The sequence below is a fragment of the Nipponia nippon genome, unplaced genomic scaffold, assembly GCF_047370975.1.
Source record: "Nipponia nippon isolate SJK-2023a ecotype South Korea unplaced genomic scaffold, ASM4737097v1 scaffold_11, whole genome shotgun sequence".
NCBI classification, from domain to species: domain Eukaryota; kingdom Metazoa; phylum Chordata; class Aves; order Pelecaniformes; family Threskiornithidae; genus Nipponia; species Nipponia nippon.
In genome coordinates, this window is record NW_028262302.1 from 7,413,255 (window position 1) to 7,433,726 (window position 20,472).

General features: G+C 45.9%; 1 protein-coding gene across 3 annotated transcripts in view; it reads left to right on the forward strand.

Annotated features, from left to right (window-relative positions):
* Window positions 1-6,736: 6,736 nt before the first annotated feature.
* Window positions 6,737-20,472, forward strand: part of ADCK1 (aarF domain containing kinase 1) — an 83,207-nt gene continuing 69,471 nt past the window's right edge. For all 3 annotated transcript variants that reach the window (XM_087747420.1, XM_087747421.1, XM_087747419.1), the window contains exons 1-3: window positions 6,737-6,783; window positions 9,805-9,942; window positions 14,903-14,986. In XM_087747420.1, coding sequence (XP_087603546.1) covers window positions 9,817-9,942; window positions 14,903-14,986 — 210 coding nt within the window. In that variant the 5' untranslated portion in view covers window positions 6,737-6,783; window positions 9,805-9,816. The remainder of the gene's footprint in view (window positions 6,784-9,804; window positions 9,943-14,902; window positions 14,987-20,472) is intronic.

Genomic DNA, 20,472 nt, shown 5'->3' on the forward strand with positions numbered 1-20,472 from the left:
GCAACACTGGTTCTTTTCAATACTTCATTTTCATCCCCTTGAACCTCTTTATTTTTAATTTATTTTTGGTTTAATTTTGATGTCTGAGTTGGCTAATTTTGAGTTTGTGAATATGTAAGGCTCTTAGCACTGGATAGAGGGGACCATATGGTACGAAGGGGCTGTACAAGCTTATTCAAAACCATATGGCTCTGTAAACTTATCACGGTCTTTTATGCATGTGCTGCTAATCCAGCTGTGAATAACTTCTTGTCCCTGCCCTGCATTACCTATCACGTATCAAACCTAGAAAATGCTTACATACATGGTTTAACTGGTCAAAAGTGTTTACTGGGATAAAAAAAAAAAAGTTTAGAAGTTCTGAACTCAAACACTGTGGGAAGTTTGGAAAGTTTGAATGTTTTTCAACATTTTCAAAATGGACCATTCAAACTTTGGTGTAAAGCAATGTTTGTTGGCCAAATATAGGCTGAATGTGCTTACTTTTTTGAAAGTGGGAAAATTCTTTAAACCAGAATGTGTTTAATTTCTGATCTAATACTTCTTTTTTTCCATATGGAATGGTGTTTTGGTTGGCTTGCGGCTTTTTTTTTTTTCCAATTTTCTTCTTGAAGTGAGAAAGCAATTTAGTTTTTGTGTTAGGTTAGCCACCAGACCAAAGAAATAAATTATTCACATAGTTGTCCTTGAACCTGACCTTGTACACCTCCCATTAGTTCTCTCTTCTGCTTCTCATTACATTTGAGTTAAAGAATTAGCACTCTGCAACACCTGAAGATGTATGCTACATGGGTGGAGATCCAGGAGGGTTATGAGAGGGGCAGCTTAGCATGAATTTCTTGTGCTGTGAAGTAACAAAAAGCCTTGTGCAGCCCATGGATGTAGAAGTAGGGACACGGTGAGCTGTAGAGGGACTCTGTGTTGTCCTGGTGTTCAAGTTTTTAAAACAATGCTGGAAGATTGAAGAGGGTTAGAAGACTACAAAGATAATATAAAGCTAGTGTTAATTGGAAGCGTAGGGGAAATAAAATAAGTAAACTTGTTTTGTGGTGAACTTTTAAGAGGTAAATGTTGTATTACCAGATTAGAATGAGGTAAATTCCATTTATCTGTACTTCTTGTCAATTACATTACAAGGACAAATGATCTGAGTGAGCAAATTAAAACATTTAGCATGTTTTGCCCATTATAAAAAGATTGAGAAGAGATTTGATCATCACGTATGTGTACCTGTACAAGTTAGAAATGCAAGATCTGAAAGTACTCTTTAATCTCATGGAGGAAGGCACAACAAGAACCAGTGACTGGAAGTGAAAATTAAGGAAATTCAAATGAGAAATTAGGCAGAAATATTTAACAATGGGAGTGATTAACCTGTGGAAAGCTGTGGGGAGTACTCACTTTTCCATCCCCTGTTATCTTCTAATCAAAGCTGAAGTGTCTTGGGAAGAGACACTTTCATTATTACAAGCCTGAGCAACCAGGGCCTGTACAGGAATAGCCAGGTGAAACTTAATGTCCCACAATATATACAGCATCTGACAAGAAAAATTAATATTCTCTTCTGGCTCTGTGAATTGATCATCTCTGTGCATCTTCATGTATCTCCTAGATCTGGACTTTTTCTGAACCAGACCTGGTAATGGTTCAAAGATGCCAGCTGTGGCAGAGCTTTGATAAGAGGAAACATTAGGCAAGGCATGGTTCTGCGATCCTTAAACACATTTTCCGCAAACATAAATTTGTCGCTAAGAACGAAGGATGAGTTCCTTTTTATTTTTACCATGATCTTTTTTGCTTAACATTTCTGGACAGTAACGCTATCAGGTCTCTACATACATCACTTTTCACAAGTCACCAAAATGATCCTCTGTTTGGTGAGTAAGGAGTTCAGGCTCTGCAGAGGAGTTAATCCTTGGCATGGCTGCCAGCAGGGACATTTTTAGTTTGCTGCAAATACCACAACTGGTTTTGAGAACATATTTCTGATGCATTCCAAGGAGTCTTTTGGGGTAGATTTAAGCTGTTAAATCCTCTGCACCTTTTTTATCTACTTCAGCACTTTTCACATTTGCAAATGCAGAATTAAATGGTTCATGAAATACCTTGTAACAAATGAAGATGACAATACAAAGTAATGGAATAAGCTATTGTTAATATCAGATATCTGTATGCCTAGCAGTCACTGCACATTGTGGGATAAAAATGATCAAAATAAATGACACTTCTTAACTCAAGGGATAAATTATGCCACAGGAAAGATGCTACACAGTGAAGAAGAACAGATTTACCTAGATAGAAAGGTTTAGCCACATCAGCAACCTCTGCATTTCACATTCCCTTAGGGGTTACAGGCAGCATTCGGAAGGAATAATTATAGCTGGGGGGAAAAGATCGGAAGGTCTGTTAGTGCTTTTGTAAAAGTCTTTAAATTCTTCAAGCCATGTCTGTTTTACCTGGAATGACTGAAAGGGAGGCTGGTTTAATTTCTATTATTTGTTATACTTTGTAGAAAAGTAAACTTTCTCAGATAGGCAAAAATCATCTCATGTACTTCTGTAACACCTTCCAGACTCCAGGGTGTTTTGCAAATGTTGTTCTGGAAGCATTCCACTCCTGGATGATAAACATCTTCCTTTAACACAGGACATGGTGGTCCACTGACACTTCCCAATGACCTTCAGGAAGAAGTGCAGTATCCTTTAGCCACCAGCAGCTTTAGCAAACAAAGTGAAGGGGAATTTTTTTGCCAACAGAAATTATAAGAGAGAGGTATGGAGGTGGTGTGTGGTTGTCTAAACTGATATTGGACAACAAGGTTGAGCAAAGGCCTTAAAGGAACAAAATACTAGGAGAAGTGGATTTTGCAGCTCAGCTAAAGCACAGCTCTCTAAGCAGCACATCACTTTCTGTTGTCACACTCAGACATTGGTCACTACTGACTCGAAGGCACTGACTGACCTGGGGCAATGCATACGTTTCTTCCGAAAGCTGTCTTATCCAAATATTGACTCTGTACAACACAATCGGTAAGAAGAAGATCCTGTTATAAATTGGATGGCTCCCAGAGTCAGCTCTGAACTTTCAGTTGCTGACAGAAAGACAAAATCTGCCAATCTTCATTTTAAGTTGGACCGAGAACGTGGGTGGGTTTAGCCTAGCAGGAGACCTGTGGAGTATGTTAAGCTATCTTCTGGAGTTGGCTCCAGGTAGCTTGTTTTGCTTCCTGTCTTCCATGTTGATTTGCACATCTGTCAACCCTTATACAGAAGTATTTGTAATATTTCTTCTGGTGGCCTGAACTAACCAGAAACGAATCAGAAAATATTTCATAAATACAGATCTCTAGCAGCAGAGATCCCACGAGCCAGATCTTCAACTTGTATAAATTGGCATTGCTACACTGACTTTTAGAACTGACCTTGTTTATAGCTGCAGAAGATGGATCTGCCTCAGTATTTCTGTTGCTGACCATCCACAGAATGGCAGGACAGATGAGAAGAGTGAAGAAGGATCTGCTGGGTCAAGCTGTTCATTCCACTGCACCGGTAGCAATTTCTCCCCATACCTTTTCACGTCTCCTTGTTAAGCTAGTTCTCTGGGTCCACAAAATCATAGGATCGCCTGCTTTCTGGGGCTGTTTTGACCTCTTTTCCTGTGCCTCCTCCTGTACATGAGGAATGTCTGGTATCAGTGAGACTTTCCAGATATCTTTCCATGATTTTCATCAAAGGGAATCTAAACAAGAGGTTGATTGCCAGCAGGAAGAGCTGGTACTGACCTTCTGTTCTCTATTCAGGCAGTCTGACTGCTCTTCCCACTCTGGTGCTTGGGACAGAGAGGCCAGAGTCTTTGGGTTTGTTTCTGCATTTCATGAGATTCACACCTGGGATGCAAATGTCTTCAACAAGAATGAAAAGGAAACGCTTTTCACTTTTCGTCTTTCACAGCAATTTGGGGTAATCTGAGATTTAATTTATTCACCAGTTGAAAGGGAAAGGGAAATCAAGCCAGCATCTTTCTTTTGAGCCAAGCTCTTTCTTGCGTGCCCCCGTGCAGGCTCACACAAAAGAGCTCTGATCACTCTAACTAGGTGCTTGGTCTAATTATAGAAAGATTTAGCGTTGGTTACATAATTGCCCAGTGCACATCAGCCCACGGCATTGTTATACTACAAAAGCCTCTTTTTTTCCTCCCCTCTCTGCAGCAGACCCAGCATCAGCCTGTTTAACTGAAAGCTGCAAGGAACAGAATTAATCTGAAGCAACCTCCCAGAGCTTTTCCAGGAGAGGCCAGCAAAAATCAGATACTGACCCGCTCCCTTCGCTGGGAGCTTTGCCAACACGTGTGATCTAGTGTTAAAGCAGGGGACTGATAGCCTGGGCCACACTCTTAAGCATCCCGGGTAGAAGCAGTGAGCTGTGATCAGGAATCAGTGGTTGTGCTGAGGTTACAGTCTCTATTTTGGATTTTTATATGCAGTAGCACAGTAGCTTTAAATGGATACCCCGCTATTATGCCCAGTATCAGCCTGAGCCATGGAGGTCGCGAATTTGCAAACACAAAAATCTATAGCAAAACTTCCACAGGCTGTAGTAGGCACAGGAGCAGATCTTTTCCCCATATTTCTAAGCTTATTTTATTCTTTGATTCAGAGTGGTTACTAAGTGTTCAGCCTGCACGCATTTCTCCCTCATTTTCTCAGTAGTACATCACATGCACATCTTCCTCTCTTTTTATTTTCTTCTTCTTTTAACGTCACTCTCTAAACTGTAAAGCTTCCTTCCAACAAATAGGCTTTCCCACAGAATTTGTAATGGTCCAAGACTAAGCTGGGATGCTTCACTGCACCTCATCAGTTCAAAAGCTCCCATCTGTCCAAGAAGGGAAAGAAACTTACGGGATTGCAGCCAGTTTTGCCATCATACGGCTGACGCAGCAACTGGCCATGTGGGCCCTGTATCCTCAATGTGCTAGAAGCTGAGACCTTCTGCTTAATAGTCTGAGTGTTTCTAGATCTTTTTTTGCCTTGTGTCTACATTTTTGAGTGCAACTGTACCCCTGCAAATACGAATGGAAACACAGTGTCGTGATGCTTTCCTGGATTTGTTTCAGTGTTTCCTGAATCCTGTCGGAAACTTTAACTCTCAAAGAATTATTAAGATCTTTTTGGTCTCATTCTGGTTTGGGTCTCTGGCATCCTTTTAATGTATTAATGATTAATTGCGGTAGCTGTGTCCTTAACTCTGTGCCAAATACTTATGCGGGTTCCCTGGTGTTGAATTGCAGGTTCTCTTTATCAGAAAGATACTGACTTGAAAACAACATCGAGTTTCCTTTTTTTCACAATATGAGAAAAGTTCAACCAGAAATGCTAAGTTTCAAGTGGGTGACTATCAAACTAGGTATTTGCTCCAGGGAATATGAATCTCTTACAATATTTATGATGGTTCAGCAACATTTTTTTCATTCTCTGCTTTGCTCTTTCTCTCTTCTATCATAATCTTTATTGCAAGAAGACTTTGGTAAAGAGACTGGTTTTGCATTGAACCTTGAATACAATAAAATTTATTATCATTTTCATTTCATATAGTAAGGAGCTAAAGGTTAGCTGCAGAGGAAGCTTTTTTTTTTTTTTTTCATTCTGCAATTATTTTCCTTGTTGCCAACAGCTCTTTTATTCTTGATGAACACAGTTGTACTGGATCATTCTGTTGAACGAAGAACAGCAGTTTCTGAGATATTTATGATACACATCTCTTTGGTCTTTGGAACTATACCCTTAAATATAAGCTGATATTAGGCAGCCATGTGTGCATTTCACTGAGTGATAAAAGCTAAGTATAGCTGCATAGTTTACGCTATCAATTTACGCTGCTTGAGGATCTGACCACAGGATGGACAACATTGTTTTGTGTTCAACAGGAGCAGGACGAAAGTGTTCAACTCTATTGCCAGAAGCACTCTGGGGAGAGCACTCCCTTAGCACCGGGAACAGGCACGGCGTTGCCAGCCCACGTGCTGTGGCTGCGTAGGTGACTGGGCTCACACCGAATCCTGATGTGTTGCAATAGCCAGACTCACCAGGTAAAATGTTCATAGTGCCCTGGCCAAACCCACACCCTTCACTAAAGAGCAGGTCTGATTTCTAGTCGATAAAAGCAGCAGTGCCCCTCCAGCACCTCTCCTAAGTATGGAAAGAGAATGCCCTGATATCTGAGTTTGGTATTGCTACCCTCTCTCTTGTTTTCTGATATATATATGTATATACACGTATGTATATACATATCTTCTCCCTGCTGCAGGGCTTTCAGTGAGCACACATTGAGAACCAATTGAAATATCATAAAGGCCGAGATTTTTTTTTAAAAGCACAGAAGATGGCTTTTCTGGGCATCTCTGCCAGATTGGGACCCCCACTGATAAAGCGCGATTGTGTTACCCTGTCGTACGCTGAGCTGGAGGGGGCTCCCCGTCCGCCTCTTCTTTTGTAACTACGAGGGGCAGCAGCGCGCAGCCCTGCAGCCGGGGCAGAGGCGTTAGAGCAGCCCGGGGGCCGCCGGTGCGCCGCGCCCGCCAGGCTGCCCCCCCGCCGCTCCCGGTGGGCTCGCCCAGGGGCCGCCCCTCGCAGTCCCGCCGCGCCCCCACCGCTCCGAGCGGCCGCAGCCGGAGACTACATGTCCCAGCATGCCGCGCGGGGCGGGGCCGAACCATGTGCGGGGCGGGGGGGGGAGCAGGCGGCTGGGCGCGCGGGAGTTGAAGCGCCGCGGTGCCGGCGAGGCGGTAAGTGCCGGCTCCCTGGCCGGCGCGGTCCCGGAGGCAGGGGAGGGTCCGGCGGGGAGGGACCCGGGCTCTCGCTGCCTTCCTACCCCCCGCTGCGGCTTCGGGCCCCTCGGCCCGGTTCGGCCCCTCCGCGCCCCGGCTGGTGCTGCCGGGCTGGGGGGTCCGGGCCCAGGCGGTGGTTGCCCTCCGCGGCCGCAGGCCCCGGTGGGGTAGGCCCGGTTACCGCAGGGCTCGGCGGGGCCCGGGTTGTTTCTGAAGGCGGGAGCGGCGGGGGCCCGGGCGCTGCTCCGGGAGGCACGGCAGGGCACGGCAGGGCAGGACAGGGCACGCCTGAAGGAGAACCGAAAGCAGCCGGAGCCGGCCCCTCGCGTCCTTCACGGGGAGACCTCGGGCCGCGCTGCTGCGGCGGCGGGCGCGGGTCAGGGGGCGAATCGGCCCCGCTGGGGCTTGGCGGCGGCCCTGGGGGGCGGTCAGCGCTCCCTGCCGCTCCCCGGGCCTCGGGAGAGCGGGATCTGCCGGGCGGCGGGGCTCGGCCCCGGCAGGTGGCGGCGGCGGGGGCCCTCGAGGGGTCGCCTCCTGCGCTCCGGGAGAAAACGGGTCGCCTCCCGTCCGTCCCGGGTCCCCGGTGGGGCTGGGCAGGCACGGCGCCCGCCGTGCGGGAGGGGCACCTCGCCGGTGCGGAGTCGTGTGAAGGTCAAAGAAGCCGGCTCGCCTGGGCGAAAGAAGAGCAGGAGGTGATTGATGAACGCAGGCCTTAGTAAGGAGAGGCAGTGGCATCCTCAGGCTGTTTCACAGCTGACAGGGGCTTTGAGGTGCCCCTAGGGGTGTCGTGATGGCTCATTCACATGGAAAAGGCTCCTCGACAGCTTATGCAAAACTTCAAAATCAAATTGATTTCTGACAATTCCATTCCTGTACCTTATACTGGAGGGGTTTAAATTCTTCCCTTTTTATTGGTACAACGCATTAAGCATGAAAGCAGGGGCTTTGTTGCTGAAGAGCTCAGCTGCTCTGCCTTTTATTTGCTACCTAAAGTTCTCATCTTCTGTTCATGATGTATAGCTGGCGGGTATGGCAATAGATGTGATGTCACGAACTGCAGATTATAGCTGCAGGTAGGAATAAGGTGCAAGAACAGATGGACTTGCATCCTGCTTTCAAGCAAATGTTCTTTTAGTAATAAAGAAGGTGAAGGAAAAAATAATGAAAGAGAGAGGCATATTTTCTGTGTGAAAAAATGTCACTGTTTGCACCTTTCACTTTCCAATAAATGCAATTTTACAAAAATGTACAAGGAGCAGAAATGGTTTAATTAAAACACTTGGCAGAAAATGTTTTTTGAAGGTGACAGAGGATGCAAGAGGTTTCTGTACAAAAGAGATCAGTTCTCCCAGAAGAAGCCCCAGAGTTTCTAGAGTTTCAGTGAGGCAGGGGGAGGAGGGCAGCTTTTTTTGGGAAGTGAGTGTTCATTTGGCTGCAGTCAAGGGGCCAGGTTTATTTTCTTTTGAGTTTGATCATAGATTCAGAGGAGTCCTGATCAGTCAGGTACCCCGTCTGACAGGAGAAGCAGCTGGGGTGCTGCAGGCAGCTCTGACTGGTGCTGGCAGAATATATCTCGACTTTTCTGCCTCAAAGTTACCTAGGGCTTGTAAGGAAATAAAAGGAAATAATGAAGTTTAGCTAAGGTTCATGTACAGAGGTCTCTTGTGTTATATTAGGCTATTTCGCTGATTGTGTTCTTGTGAACTGTTTTTGAAAGGCTTGACCTGTGTCACTGCATGTGTTTTTTAGTTACAAGGCTTCCAAGAGACAAGGCAAGAGCCAGACTGACGCCCGCTAAAGGTTCACAGAGAGAAGCAGGAAAGTTTCTCAATCAATCAGGTCTAAGAGTAGGAAGATTAGTGGACTCCATCTTGATGGGGTAAAGGCCGGCGCTCTGTCAAGAGTGCTGTTGAGCGCTTGCAGAGTAGGTGAACCATGCCTCTTGATTCGTGGTGTAAGCAGAAAGAATGGTCAGTCATATTTTCTATCCAATACCAGCCAAAGAGAAAGGAAAGAAAAATATACCTGATTAGTAATTTTTTTTTTTTAATGAGGTCTGAATCCTCTGAAGTGACATAAAGAATCATAATATGTATATCACAGGTCATGAATTACATGTTTACACTACTTTATGTACTGTAAGCAATGAATGCAGTGCTGCAAAGTGCTTAGCGTGGCAAATGCATTTGTTCCCCACCCTCATCTTCCAGAGAAAAAGTGAGCAAGGAGGGAAGTGTCTCACCTCAGGCCTGTGCTGGGCCTGTGACAGAGCCAGGATTAGGCTGTTGATTCTTGCAGATGTCTGTTCTGCCACTGTAGTCCCTGCCTGGCACTTGAACAGGATGGTGATGATGAGAAAACAAGTCTCGCTTGGTCACTCTGATCAGGTCCCCCATCCGCTGCGTTGTATGTGGCCGTCTGCCACCGGCCACCGGCCACTGGAGTTGAACGCAGCCTCCAGGGGTGCATTGCCTCTTCTCCCACCAATCCAAGTTTTGGGTGCTCTTGGTGTTGCAAGAGCTGTTTTTAAACCCTACTTGTTTATATCTTCTATTATCCCCTTGCAGTCTGCCTGTGCTGTGATATCTTCAAAACATTTGCAGTGAAGAAGCTATTGCTGTGATCAGAATTGACTTTTGCTGAGCACATGCTCCCTTGTCTCTGTCCACCTGTTGTCTCTCCTTGTAAAGCCTTTGAGACCATGAAGAAATGTTTTGTTGTGGGTGCCCAAGGTCTAGCACAGCGAGTTACTTCTGGGTTTGTGGCCTATAGACACTGTTGAGTTAGAAATAGCAATGGAGTCGGAGCTTGCGTTCGGTTGCTGCGTGATTGCTTGAGCTCTTGGCTGGGGGCAGTGCTAGCAATGCATCATTAACCAAGGAGAAATTAAAACTTGGATTGTCAGGTCCCTTGGGGCTGTAGGCATTGGATCACTACGTCCTTCTCAGATATTACAGTTGCTGTTTTGTGTCTCGGCAGGGGTCATCAGTCATGGCACGAAGGGCCTTGAAACTTGCCTCGTTGGTGGCAGCCACTTCTGGCATCTATCTGTATGGCAAAAAGTTCCTGGATCCCAATGATTTTGGAGCTGTTCGTGTGGGCCGAGCCATTGTCACAGTAAGTTTCATCCTAGTAATGTGCAGGAAGATTCCTAGGTGGATAAGGGAATTGGAGTTCACAAGAACTTGGGATTTCCTGCATTCCCTCTCTGCATTTCCAGTTGGCAGCTGGCTCGGGGAGTCAGAAATTCAGTAGGGAGCTCTTCAAGTTGTTGGCACAGTGGAGAAAAAAGAGGTGAAACCGTAGAAGGAATAGAGCTGTCACTTGCACATTTTGGAAGAAACAAACAGAGAAACTAGGTTGCAGAGAACTGTCTCTGCTTCCCCGGATAGGGTGGGACCTTCAGAGCAAGGGCTCACTTTGGGCCCACGTCTTCATCAGCCACCCTTCAAGGTCAGTCACCCAGGGACAGTATCCTGCTGCCTTTAAAAGTGACTTAGTTCAAACCATCTTGTCTGCATATGCCATTTTTTACATTGGAACATTTTGTTTTAAGGATCATGGTGGTTGTATTGATATGCTACGGTAGCCATTGCCCTGTGACCCTTAGTATGAGGATCTGGGGAGAGGAGGGCAGGTGTTCTGAGGATCATTCTCAAAGCGAGGGTAAAGTGAGGATAGGAGATGGTGTACTTCTGATACTGGATTGGTTTCCAGATTGATAAAATAGATGCTACATGTGCCTAGCATCACCGCTGTTTCACCCTTGTGTTGATCACCGCTCCAGAAAACCTGCGAATGGAGACTGCCAGCCAAACAGGTTGCTGCCTTCTCCTTGAGGGTATTCACTGATGAATCCATGAGCAGCCAGGAACAAGGAGAGCAGAGACTCTGGAGGCGGTATCAGTCTCCCTGTACCTCACTTGCATTATACATCTGTCACTTCAGGCCACAATCTCCATCATTTACAGATCCCCAGTGGTAAGCAGCTGTCTGTCTGCATATTCTATGACTTTTAAGCACTTCATTAATGAGTTTTACAGGGAGTCAGCTCCTGAGGGCAGAAGTAATAAGAAAAAAGCTCTGTGGGTTGGCTCAGGTGCCGTGCTGTTTATATGTGCAAGCTGCACCATGAACTGTTGTGAAAAATGAGTGTTTATTTTGAAAGGGTGAGGGCAGAAATACAAACTGTAATCTTTCCTTCTTAGCTAACAAGTGCTAAATAAGTGCTAAGCTTCGTGCTCTGTCCCTGACAATAAGGCAGTGCTGCCTGGTGGCAGGGAGCAGCTTCTACTGCATGGGAAACTGAGGCAGGGAGAGGGAACACAACTTATTATGGCTGGAGAGGAATCTGCTATCCAGGCTGTCTGGGCTCTCCAGTCTGCCCTTGAGTTCTGCCTGCTTGACCAGTGTTTCTCAGTCTTACTTGAAGCCAGTGTTTTTTGTGGCTGTCTTCTGTTTAAGACAAAAGTAAGTGAGTGCAGTGATGAAGCTGTGCAGTTGGTCTGTGTTTTGAGTGATGGTGAGAGATTACTTTCCTGATCAATAGGAAGTAGGGGAAAGGAGATTCTCTTTGCTTTAGGTGCTCGCAAATCTAAAGGCATGCTTGACTTTCATGTCCTCTGCCTTCAGGGAAGTCACAAGTCATGGGCTGTAAAGCACTTCACTGGCCCTGCTCTTAAATGCATTAGAGGGTTCTGCACCCATAGCTGCAAGCAGTGACCCCCAAAAACATGCTGCCAATGTTCTGTGTTCTGTAGGTGATGGCAGCATGTGTTTATATCTGTGTGTCTGTATACTTTCCAAACACGAATTTTCTGTCTCTTTGAATTCTCTGTTCCCTCTACTATATAGGACTGCATGTGGTTAGGTTGCTCCTTTAGTCCTGCTGCACCAGTGACCTCTGCTTTCCCAGCTTGGGGTCTGCTCCTTGTTGGAACAGCAGAGGTCAGCTCTCATCTGAGCATGGGCAGCCCAGACTACTCTCATTCCTTAGCCATAGACTGGGTGAAGCCAGTAGAGCAATTAGACATGTTCATTTCTAAGAAGCTCAGCTTCTTGGGCTTGCTCTTTTTGTAAATGAAAGCTGAGACTCTAGCAAACAAGCGACTTTGGATATTGGTGGCATGTACATGGACCTAAAGCATCTGTCCTTCAATCTAGCCCTGCCCAGGCTTCTTATCTGGATGCTTGATTGAATCATTGGACCATAGCCAGGCAAAAGCAGGCTGTAACCCTTAAGAGCTAAGTTCAGCAGCAGCAGACACAAAAATTTAAGACAAGTTATGGTATGGCGAACAAAACAAAACAAAAGCCTGGAGAAAAGAACACATGGAGGTCAAGAAACCTGACCTAGAACTACAGGACTCTGGACAGATTTCATCTGAGTTTGACTGGAAAGATTTGAGTCTGCTTATATTTTAAGCATACTGGTTCAGTAGTCCTTTGCAGACTTTCCTAAGAAACTTGATGAAATGAGCTAGCAGAAAATTTCTTATCGAGCCTCATTTTAGGGAACTGGCTCTTGCTTATGTGTGGGTAGACAACTATTCAGAGGGAACATTGTGCCATGACCTGGTGAGATCTGAGGATAGTTTAGGCGTGGTGGAAGAGTGTAAGGTGTTGAGCATTCATTGATACAAAGTGGAAGCCCAAGTCTTGGGACATTTAACACTGGACTGGATACAAGATCAGTTAAAGACGTAATCTGGCATTTGTAAGGGGAGGGACTGGTTGATCTTGTAGGTCTTTTTATGTCTCCAAGATTCAGTCTCACACTGTAACATGAATGACAGCGCTAGTCTTGGATGAGAATGAAGTCAGTGGCCTGGACAGCATCATGTTTCAGACAGTTTCTATGTTCTGGTAAAATTAGAAACCTGGCAGAGCAGTTGTGCATTTGCCCTATTTCTTTGGGGTATCCCAGTTGTTTTGGGTAGTTGGAACATTCTGTGCAGTAGCTGGAATGCATCTCAGACACTAGCAGGGATTTGCCAGTGTCAGAGTTGCCTATCAATCAGGATCATCATAATACTAATTTAATGTTTAAAATTATGATGTAATTAGAGACCGCTTTATTAATTCCGTCTTCCTCTGTAATACAAGCCAATCTGTTAGCTGCTTCTTTTCAAGTTGGAGGTGATAATTACCCTTGTGGACCAGAGATAAAATAAGAACCAACTCAAGCCTTCATGGAAGGCTGATTTGAACCTCCCTCCACTTCAAAGTTGTTCTTCGAGGCTGGGAAGATGCTCTGAAAATTTTTCTTCTGAATGTGACTCTGTGTAGCTGTGCAGCTCCTGAGTTCACCAGGGGCAAGAGAGCCTGAAAAGCTCAATTTCCAATCTGGAAAACAGGAAATGTGAGAAACCTAACCTCCACAAGGAAGGAGTGTGTCTGTCTGTAACTGATTCCCAGATTGATCCCCTCTTTGATGGATCTCTGAGCTTTTGACTGTTTTGCTATTGTCAGTTCCAGCAACTTTGTCTCAAACCAGATTTGATCCCCTTGCCTTCCTGGCTTTCAAGTTACACTGACTGTGGTTTATGCGCTTATTCGGTGTGTTTGCGGTGAAAGGGGGGGATAGTATCCTGTCCCAGAACTGGATGCTACCCCTTCAGTAGGGAGGTTTGAGGAAATCTGACTTTAGATCTGAGTTGTGCAAATGGTTCTTTATGGCAAGGATCTTGAAATTCAAATGACAGGTTAGTGGACAGTTTCATCTAGGTATAGAATCATAGATTCATTGAATCGTTTAGGTTGGAAAAGACCCTTAAGATCATCAAGTCCAACCCTTAACCTAGCACTGCCAAGTCCACCACTAAACCATGTCCTCGAGCACCACGTCTACCCTTCTTTTAAATACCTCCAGGGACGGAGACTTGACCACTTCCCTGGGCAGCCTGTTCCAATGCTTGACTACCCTTGCAGGGAACAAGTTTTTCCTAATATCCAACCTAAAACTCCCCTGGCACAACCTGAGGGCGTTTCCTGTTGTCCTATCGGTTGTAACTTGGGAGAAGAGACCGACCTCCACCTCGCTACAAACCTCCTTTCAGGTAGCTGTAGAGAGCAATAAGGTCTCCCTTCAGCCTCCGCTTCTCCAGGCTAAACAACCCCAGTTCCCTCAGCCGCTCCTCATAAGACTTGTGCTCCAGACCCTTCGCCAGTTTCGTTGCCCTTCTATGGACATGCTCCAGGACCTCGATGTCCTTCTTGTAGTGAGGGGCCCAAAACTGAACACAGTATTCAAGGTGCAGCCTCACATTCCCTTCTCTCCCCCCAAAATAAACTTTATGAATGTGACCTGTATGTTTCTGTTCTGTTTGCTGACTGTGGAAGGAGAGGAACTTTAGTTGTAGGATAAAATTGTGAAATACCCTAGATCCATTTTTGGAAATCATTAAGGCACTTAGGTGTCTAATTCCATTGTCTGTGGCTATGTCTAGCTAATAAGCTTTAGCTGGATCCCCATATTGTTTTGTAACTGGGTATCTGACCCTTCGGCCCTCTAGTCCTTTGTGAATATCCCTAAAAGTACCACTGCTTGGGCTAAGCGGTGAGCTTGTCTTCAGCCACTCTGCTCCCTGCTGAACCATCTACCCAGTCTGAGCTCACGTGCACCAGTGTGGTTAGGCAGGTTGGAGGTGTGAAGATGAAGCATGGGATAACTGGTGGGGCATAAACATGGTCTTCATGGCCTCTGTTACTAGCAGCAGACCTTACTGTGGAAGCTGACAGAGAATGGGAGTCCACTGTGCAAGGTGCACAGAGATCGTAATCTCATAAGAGATTATGAAAATGCTTTGAGCTTCTCAAATGGAAGATAGTATAGGAGTGCCAAGTGTTGGTTATTTTTAATAGTTATATGTCAATGAGGTCCCTGCACTGCTTTCTATAAATGTTCATTGAAATTTAAATACTTTCATTTAATTTCTTATGATTCTATTACTGTAAACTCCACTGTGGAGCCAAAACTTTGGAACCAAAGCTACATATATCGTCCCTAACAGAAGGTTTGTTGTCGTGATCCAAGATAACTGCAGAGCTTGCTCAACATTTCTGGTTTCATTTGCAGACGGCAGTTATCACCTATGACTACCTCACCTCCCTTCGGAGCGTCCCATATGGATCAGAGGAGTATGACTTCCTCAAATCCCAGGTAGGTGATAGCACTGGACTGCGTTCCTCAGAAACTGCAAGGCACGGGTGTGTTGCCAAAGCCATTGCTGTAAAGCAAACCATCAAGCTGTCCGCTTAATAATTCAGTCTGCCTTCTGCCAAATTGGTAACAGCAGAGGCAAACTGTGCTGAATATTACATGAGATTCTTGCAGGACCTGCATCATCCAATGGAGAAGATCCCTCATCAAGGGTAGCCTCATGCAACCAGTGCTCACTTATGTCCGTTAGACATTCAAGTTCTCGGTGTATGGAATAAGATGCATTTGGGCTCTGTCACTGGTTCTCTGCTGCCCTGACTGGTTGTGTGGAGGTCAGCTGCTGGGAGGGGACTGGTAGTGATTTGTTAACCTGCTTGGTTGGTAATGGCCATAACATGAATGCTGAGGGATTTATGTGTGTTGGAGGGGAAATAATACGGATGAATCGGGCTTGCAGATCTCTGAAGAAATCGGAATTGGGCAAAGATACATCTTATTGCAAAACATACTGTTGTGTTTTGATATCACTAACTAACATGAATGAAAAAGCATTTCTAGTGAGAAGAAGTAAGATAAGCACCCCTGTTGCTCCTCTCAGTCCTGTGCTGCACCTTTCATTCCAGCCTACAGCCCTACAATACCTTGAGCTGTGAGTGACACCGAGTTTTAGTTGAGTGCACGTGGTGTATGTAGCCAGGGTCTCTCTGCTATTCCAGCTCAGGGCCTCTGGAGTGGGAAATATAGCTTGTGCCAAATTAGGCCAGTCTGCATAGTATGTTTGAAGTAAGGTCTTTAACCTCATTTTTCTTCTTAGTGCATGTAGGATTTAGGCCACTGGCGTGGTTGGAACGCATGGGGTGCTGCTCTCCAGGGACTCTCAGACTGGAGGGACTCTAAAGCTGGAAACAGTGGTGGGCCAGGTAGAAATCAGTGGCAATGGACTCCAGCATGCTTTAGTATTCCTCTGGCAGAAAATCCACATCATCATCAGAATGGTCTTAGGGTATTTGGGATAGTTTGCAGAGAGGGTTCCTTGGGCTTGTTCTCATCCTCTCCTGTCTAAAGATGCTAAGCTGTTCTGCTGTAGCTCCTCATCCCAGGTGAGTGGCACTGATGCCCTGGCATAAACTGGAGATAGATGTGTTGGGGTCTGGAGCTTCCCCTTCCATGTGCCCATGTCTCTGCCACATGCCTTTGAAACATGGTTTGCTGAAGGGCTGCTTGTAGCTTTCTTGAGCGATACTCAAGTTATGCAGTTATCAGTGCTGTGGACAGCTTGTCATTTGGCAGCAGTTTGCAGCAGCCCTTGCAAATTCCTGACCTTTTGCTGTGTCTCTCCATGGCTTTATTAACCTCTGTCACGCAGGTTTTGATGGTTTGTCAATTCGTGCCCCAGGCAGCCAGAAAGAGCCCTGTTTCCTGGTGCTGCACAGAGCTGTGCTCTCCCTGCTTGGCAGCCAAGACTAGCTGAGTCAGCATCTGTGCATGGCAGAGCCAGTGGCAAGCACAGCATGTCAGTGTGACACAAGAGGACTCTGTGGCATGGCCAGCACTAGCCTTTGGCTGCCTGAAGAGAAATGACTGGGAGACAGAGAGGAGGAAGTAGGTGCAGGCATAGCATGAGTTAGCAAAGCTCGTTGGCCTGTGGAGGCCTGTCCTGCTGTTGGCAGGTGTTGTGGAGGGCCACCACTGAGCCTGACAGTGACGGCCCTTGTGAATTCCTCAGCAACATCCCTGTAGTGCTTGTGCTAGCAAAGCATCAGCTTGGCAGGGGAGAATTTTTTGGGCCTGGGCAATTGCACGTCAAACTCTTCATCTATTTATTATATCAGAAATAGTGTGGTCAGCAGGACCAGGGAATTGATTGTCCCCCTGTACTCAGCACTGGTGAGGCTGCACCTCAGGCCCCTTGCTACAAGAAAGACAATGAGGTGCTGGAGCATGTCCACAGAAGAGCAATGAAGCTGGTGACGGGTCTAGAGCACAAGTCTTATAAGGAGCAGCTGAGGGAACTGGGGTTGTTCAGTCTGGAGAAGCGGAGGCTGAGAGGAGACCTTATGGCTCTCTACAACTACCTGAAAGGAGGTTTGTAGCGAGGTGGGGGTCGGTCTCTTCTCCCAAGTAACAAGCGATAGGACAAGAGGAGACAGCCTCAAGTTGTGCTAGGGGAGGATTAGGTTGGATATTAGGAAAAACTTGTTCCCTGCAAGGGTAGTCAAGCATTGGAACAGGCTGCCCAGGGAAGTGGTTGAGTCTCCATTGCTGGAGGTATTTAAAAGAAGGGTAGACGTGGTGCTCGAGGACATGGTTTAGTGGTGGACTTGGCAGTGCTAGGTTAAGGGTTGGACTTGATGATCTTAAGGGTCTTTTCCAACCTAGATGATTCTTTGATTCTATGATTCTATCTCATCTCTAAGTGGATGCAACCAAGTCTTTACCGTTTTGCAGCTCTTTTAACACCATGGGAGCTGATTTTGTTGGTCTCAAATGAGCTCAGAACAACTTTTAAGAAGTTCCCCCAATGGAGCTGGTACTAAAAGTTAGTCACTGGATGGGGCCAAGAGGATGTGAATGCCCCTCTCAAGTAAATGTTGTGCGTGACGGATGCTTATCTAGATGTTGCTTCTACTTTCCTCTGTCCTGGATAGATCTCTGTTGCTCGCAGCCATTCATTATACTCTCTTGGCTTTCTGTCCTTCGAGTGAGGCCAGCTTAACCTCCTCTTCATATGCCAAAGAGTTTGGAATTTTCTTTTAAGCATGCATATGAATTGGTTACTGATTTCCAGCCTCACTTTTGGTGCTGTGATTAGAATAGAGATTCTGTGAGGCAGGGATTTGGTGACCCTGGGACTGTGGATAGTACCAGCAGGTCTGGGTGCAGCTGCTGTGCCTCTGTCTCTGGTGAGGGGGCGCAGCTGCATGTGTGCCTGGGACGGGCTTGCAGCTGGGAGTAGAAAAACACTTTTTCTGTGCATCTCCTCCTGGTACTCAGCATACCGGTGGGTGCTACTCCAGTGCAAATGATAATGCTTAATGATAATTCTCCACGGATTCCCAGTCAGCCATTAAACTGGAGCCTCTAAATTACCCATGGCCTCAGATGAGAGAAGCCTCAGTGGCAGCACCAGTGCCTGAGCCTGTTGGGGCCAAACAGGGACATAGTCATTAAGAAACAATTAAATGCAAAGCAGATTAAGAAGGAAATGGGTTCCCCAGGGGCTTTTAGCCAGGTTCCCACTTAGCTCCAAGGAATTCTCTTCAATCTTACTCTGTTTTTCTGTCTCTCATGGGCCGCTTTTGATGCTAATGGTCTCAGCCACTCAGTTCTCATCACCTTTCTGTGGCCAGCAGATTGGGGGTGTATTTACTACTCTCCATGAGGCAGGAAGCAATAGCTGGAAATTCACTGTGTGTCCCTGGGGTTGGTTTGCCTCTCTCTGGTTCTCCCGTCAGCCGGGAGATACAAGAATCCACCTTGCTGATGGCACTCACAGCCCTTCCTCAGCAGGAAAGAGAAAAGATGTCTTATCTTTTCCATTCCTGCCCTTGCCTGTAGCAGGGATAAACCTGCTTTAAGTGGTCAGGCTTTCTGTTCATCCCAGTGGTTGCTTCATCTCACTGCTGGTGGCTGGACCACATAGGCAACTTGAGCTTTTTCCTGAGTTAAGAATCCTTTCCTGGGGTGTCTGCCCTTTTCCTGCATATGATGATAATGCTAGTGTACTGATGTCAAGGCCAGCGGTAGCCATGGTTAGCCCCAAAGACATTGGATGTCTGTAGATCTAGTGTCAGGAGCATTAGGAGAGATATGAGCTTTCTTCACTTCATGTCTATTTCATTATATGATTCTGGCCATCTTTGCACACGGAAGCTTGGGCATTTCTTCCCATTTCTGCCCCTGCTTGTACTGGGTCAGAGGAGGAAGGAAAGCAGCCGGCTCCGTGCCATTTCCTTACCTGTTGCTTTCTCAACAAACTATTTTATTTTGTAGAGGGCTGCATTTCTATGACATTCTTCTGCCTCCTTGAGTGTTTGCCTCCTTGAGTGTTTGTCTCCTTAGTCTCAAGTCAGCCTACCCTGTGACATTTCCAGTATGCCTCTCATCATAGCACCTGGATGTCTTGGTTGACACTTCCTATATTGCTGGCATCAATTTCTGTTGATCCTTCTGTCAGTCAGGAGGTATTTCACAACATGCAGTTTGTTTAAGGGCTGGCATCAATGGGCTTCTCAGTTGTCAGTGTAGTAAGAGGATTGCAGTGGGTTGGTCATCTTGCAGGTTTTGGCACTAGTGGCCACAGCTGAAAATCTTGAGCAGAGTGGTTTTTTGTTGTTTTCCTATGTAAGACAAAAGATTACTGCTGTGAATGTGGATACAGGTATTTTTTTTAATGGAGAGGAGACAGCAAGGAGAGAAAGGATCTGTGGTCAAGGTGTCTTGGGAGACAGTGGGAATCCATTCTTGAATTAACTTTGTTGGCTACAGAATTGCTTTGTCAGGGAAAAGCCATTTGGGGAGGTTAATTAACTTTCCTCCTTTTGAGAGCAGAATGAGGATGTTCTCATTCAAACTCCTGGTTATTGGGCTGTCAGTATCTGGGCAAATATTTGGAAGGCGCAACCTTGTGCCATCATTATGCAGAATATGATTTCTTGCTCCTTGGAGGCTATTCCTAGCATTGTTTGTGTTTGCCTCTCATGGTGGGGTGGGTGTTTTCAAAACGAACTGTGTCTCATAGTGAAGTTGCCCGACTGAAGGATCCTGGAAAGAAAATGAGTCGGCATATGTGTGCGTGTGGTTTAAAAAAAAAAAAAAATGTACAGTTTCTGGATAGTTCAGACCAATGAAATAGCCTGCGTCTTTGGACTTCCCTCTTGATTCAGTAACACTGTGTGCCTTAAATAATAGGGAGTGATGTCCTAAAATAGTTTCTTCATGATGGAGGTGGACTGCATCTGCAGAGAGAAATCCCCAGGAGCTCTCCAGGGCATTCCTTCAAAAAGGCAGCTGTGAATGGGGACTGTCGACTGTTCTACACCACGGCCAGTGCATGCGGTGGTGACTCTCTTTGCCTGTTCTTCAACCTGTGGTGAACTGGGATGAGAAGAAGCAAATGAAGGAGACATGGAATAGCCATTAGGTGGCAGTGACTTTCTGTCACCAAGCTAAATGGGAACCAGTAATAGAGGTGAAGAGCTCCACAGCCCATCCATAGTCCCTGAGCCGATCATGTTAGGTTGCCCTATTATGTGCTCCCCAGGATATCTCTTAATCTAAAAGGCATGGTCGACACTAATGCAGTCTAAAAAAGCTACTAGCAGGGCCAGCTGGTGGCTTGATGACTCTACATTTGAGCACTGCTGTCTAGCAAACTTCCTGCCAACACATAAAGTGTGAAAGCTTTGCGCTGAAAACACATAACAAGCTGTAAAATAAATCTTATAATTATAAGACACTTCCTTTTCCTCCTTCTGCTTTCTAGA